At 45.6% G+C, this 3,207-nt stretch overlaps 1 protein-coding gene across 1 annotated transcript; it reads right to left on the bottom strand.

Annotated features, from left to right (window-relative positions):
• Nucleotides 1–703: 703 nt before the first annotated feature.
• On the bottom strand, nucleotides 704–2,665 carry LOC130875855 (growth-regulated alpha protein). The gene is made up of 4 exons (XM_057772123.1): nucleotides 2,535–2,665; nucleotides 2,325–2,448; nucleotides 2,130–2,213; nucleotides 704–1,446 (listed from the first exon to the last, which is right to left on the bottom strand). Exons 1-4 carry the CDS (start codon nucleotides 2,614–2,616, stop codon nucleotides 1,431–1,433), a joined length of 306 nt encoding a protein of 101 aa, XP_057628106.1. The 5' UTR covers nucleotides 2,617–2,665; the 3' UTR covers nucleotides 704–1,430.
• Nucleotides 2,666–3,207: the final 542 nt, after the last annotated feature.

The raw sequence follows: 3,207 nt of genomic DNA, 5'->3' as shown, positions 1-3,207 counted from the left end.
AGAACAAAATGCCCTTTCCTTTCCTGTCACCTTTTACCAGGAGCCGGACCAGAACCATTCTGAAGTCTTGACTAGTGATCGTAGTGTTGATCACATGGCAGGGTTTGGAGCTTGTGCACTTTCTCCAATCCACTGCTTTTCTGATGACCATGAAAGCGAACCACCAGCTCCAACTCAGAGTCCCATGCAATGAGGAACTAAGCCTGACCTTTAGGAATCTTTCTGTCTCCTCAGGCACCTCTTATGTTATTTCTTTAGGTTTTTACATGCATGATTGAGGTAATTTCTTTTATTCTATTTTATCTTCCTTTCATATTTTTAGGTTCTAAATTTTGCATATTTTCAGAATTGCCTAGATATCCTAATTGCCCCAGGAAGACTGAGAGTTCAGAGCCAGCCTGATCAGCATAGCATGATCCCTCTCTCAAAATAAAGGGCAAAAAATGTTTAAAAATAAATAAGAAACTCCTTTTGAATAGAAAATTTGTTAGTGTGGAAAATGGTAATGCTTTATATAGAATTATACTAGAATTATCAAGGAGGTTGGGGAGGGTAGAATGTGCCTTCCAGGAGTTCCAGTTCTTCTTCTCTAGTGGGCAAGAGTCCCGAGAAATGCCAGCCAACACAGACAAGTGCAAGATTTGTTAAAAAGAACAAAACAAAAAGCACCCATGTTTTTTTTTGTTAAAACTTTTATTTTTATTTCATTTGTAACAGTTCTTTGAACTTCTCTGTCCCAAGACAAAGAGAAACACTGGTTACAGATATAACAGGGCATTATGCCCTACAGACTAGACACAAAATGTCCAAGGGAAACATCAACACATCCATGTTGACTATTAATATGAAAGATGACTTTCAATAAATAACTGACATTCTTTTCAAGACATTCAAACATAGATCCATACACATACCCTCACCCTAATACAAAACATGGTCATATGCTCTCATCTCTCTGCTTTTTTTCCTAACCCACATCCTTTATCACAGTGGTTGACTCCTGATGGTCTCCCAATAAATATTAAATATTAGTTTAATATGATTTTTCTTTTTTGGTTTTTTGAGACAAGGTTTCTTTGTGTAACTTTGGTTCCTTTCCTGGAACTAGTGCGTGTAGACCTGGCTGACCTCAAACTCACAGACATCCACCTGTCTCTGCCTCCCAGGTGCCGGGATTAAAGGCCTACACCACCACCACCCGGCCTTAATAAGATAGTTTATAAGTCTACCATCTTCAAAATGAACAACCATTGATAAAACACATTCACATCGTTAAATATTAATGTCAAATAAAAATATATGAGCTTTGTGAAATAAATAAATACATAAATAAATAGGACTTTCTTAAGAAACCATAGAATGTGTTAAGCCAGTGCTGTCAGAAGCCGGTGTTCACTGGCACCACCATGGTAATCTTCCTCCTTTCTCTGTCACTTGCGGATGCTCCTGCAATGGGGAAAGAGTCAAGGTTACAAGCAGTCAACAAAAGCACTCTTCTCTTACCCCAGTCCCGAGACTCTAGGTGAGATTTCTACATGTCTACCCCTGCACCCAGAGCTCTGTACAGCTAAAACTTGGATTCTTATGGAGTCAACCACGTGACTTGAAAAAAAGCCAAACTACATCGCCACAGGTTAATTTGCAAGTGTGACTTTACTTATACAGGCAACCCTGTGCTGTAGCTGCTATTAGCTCTCCTACTTGGCTAAAATTCCATAAATTATGTAACCTGCACACGAAGAACTAAGAATTTAGCCTTGCAATGCAGAGAAGTAACACTGCCAAAAGCTCCCTTCTTCCTCAAGAAGGCTCGGGGGCACACTTTGCCAAGGATTCCATTTTCCAGGCCCTTAAGGGACTTCATAGAGCCACGGGCCCCTTCATCTTTTAGGAACACACACAAGCCACCATCCATTTGCGTGGGGGTTTTGAGTGTGGTGACAGTCGAGCGGACAGGATTCTCTAGTGTCAAAGCCAATTAATGATCTCAAGTTAAACTTAACTATGAAAGTAATGACCACAACTTTCTGATCTTCTGGTCAACACAGACTTTCCCTGTGCTTGGCAGAGAGATGCCAGAACTCCGACCCACGCCTCCCTCACAAGTACAAACACAAGTCACAACTCACGTCTTGAGCATCTTTTGGACGATCTTCCGAACCATGGGGGCTTCAGGGTTAAGGCAAACTTCACGACCATCCTTGAGAGTGGCTCTGCAGAGAGAAGGATGGACCCACGTGAGGCTGTAAGTCTATGGATATGGGGGCAGCAGGAGGGTTTGGGTGACTCTGGAAGTGGCAGAAGCTGCGCTGATAGACACTCACATGACTTCGGTCTGGGTGCAGTGGGGTCCTGGGGGTGTCACCTTCAAGCTCTGGATGTTCTTCAGGTGAACTCCCGCCACGGTCTGCAGGCACTGACAGCGCAGCTCGTTGGCGACGGGTGCCCCTGTGGGAGAAGACACTGTGTCAGTGGAACTGTTGGCGGCTGAGACCAGAGGAGGCTCCTCCAGGGACAGCAGTGGCGGGTCCTACCTGTGACCTGGTGCCTGGTGGCCAGTAGCAGTAGCAGCAACAGCAGAGAGGCACGGAGCAGTGGACGGGTGGCTGGGGCCATGGCGCTGAGCAGGAGTGTGACTGGAGTCTGGAGTGCAGTAGCTGGCTTGAAGCTCTGAAGCTCAGTCTGGGGTTCTGGGGCTCCGCGAGCCCCTTTTATGCATGGTGCCTGGAAAAGACGGCGTCCAGGGCCAGGGAAATTCCCGGAGCTCCGGGGTGTTTCCCCACAACCGGAAAGGACGTCGCTCCGCCCCTTGCTCCACTCCCAAGGATTGGACTCTGGGATTTTTGCTTTTTTGTCCCAAAGTCCCAAAGAGGAGGGAGTGACGTGCTTCGCTGGAGAAGTGACGGGCTCTCGGGGAGCGGTGGGATTCCAGGGACTCAGCTCACAGGGAGTGGTGGGTCACACCCGTTATGAGCCACGTGAGGGCTGCTTTGCTTAGGACTCCAGTTAGGACTAGAGCGGTTTGGGTGGATGCCAACTTTCCCTGTCTTTTGAGTTTTGCAGATTGCATTCATGTCTGAGATGAACACACGCTTTAAAAATATACCTATGGTCTCTTATTCCGTGTGAGGACGTTTGCTTTTTCTTGCTACTTTTGTGATATTAAATAAATCACATTTGGCCTGAGTTTTTCCTCAGAGAAACACG

This window comes from Chionomys nivalis, chromosome 6, assembly GCF_950005125.1.
Source record: "Chionomys nivalis chromosome 6, mChiNiv1.1, whole genome shotgun sequence".
Taxonomy (NCBI): domain Eukaryota; kingdom Metazoa; phylum Chordata; class Mammalia; order Rodentia; family Cricetidae; genus Chionomys; species Chionomys nivalis.
The sequence above is the reverse complement of the archived record's forward strand: the minus strand, read 5'-3'. Positions and strand labels throughout refer to the sequence as shown.

Coding starts and splice junctions, on each gene's coding strand:
- LOC130875855 (XM_057772123.1), bottom strand. CDS start 2,616: ATGGCCCCAGCCACCCGTCCACTGCTCCGTGCCTCTCTGCTGTTGCTG. Junction 2,449..2,534: donor CACCAGGCACCAGGTCACAG/GTAGGACCCGCC, acceptor CTTCTCCCACAG/GGGCACCCGTCGCCAACGAG. Junction 2,214..2,324: donor TGCACCCAGACCGAAGTCAT/GTGAGTGTCTAT, acceptor TTCTCTCTGCAG/AGCCACTCTCAAGGATGGTC.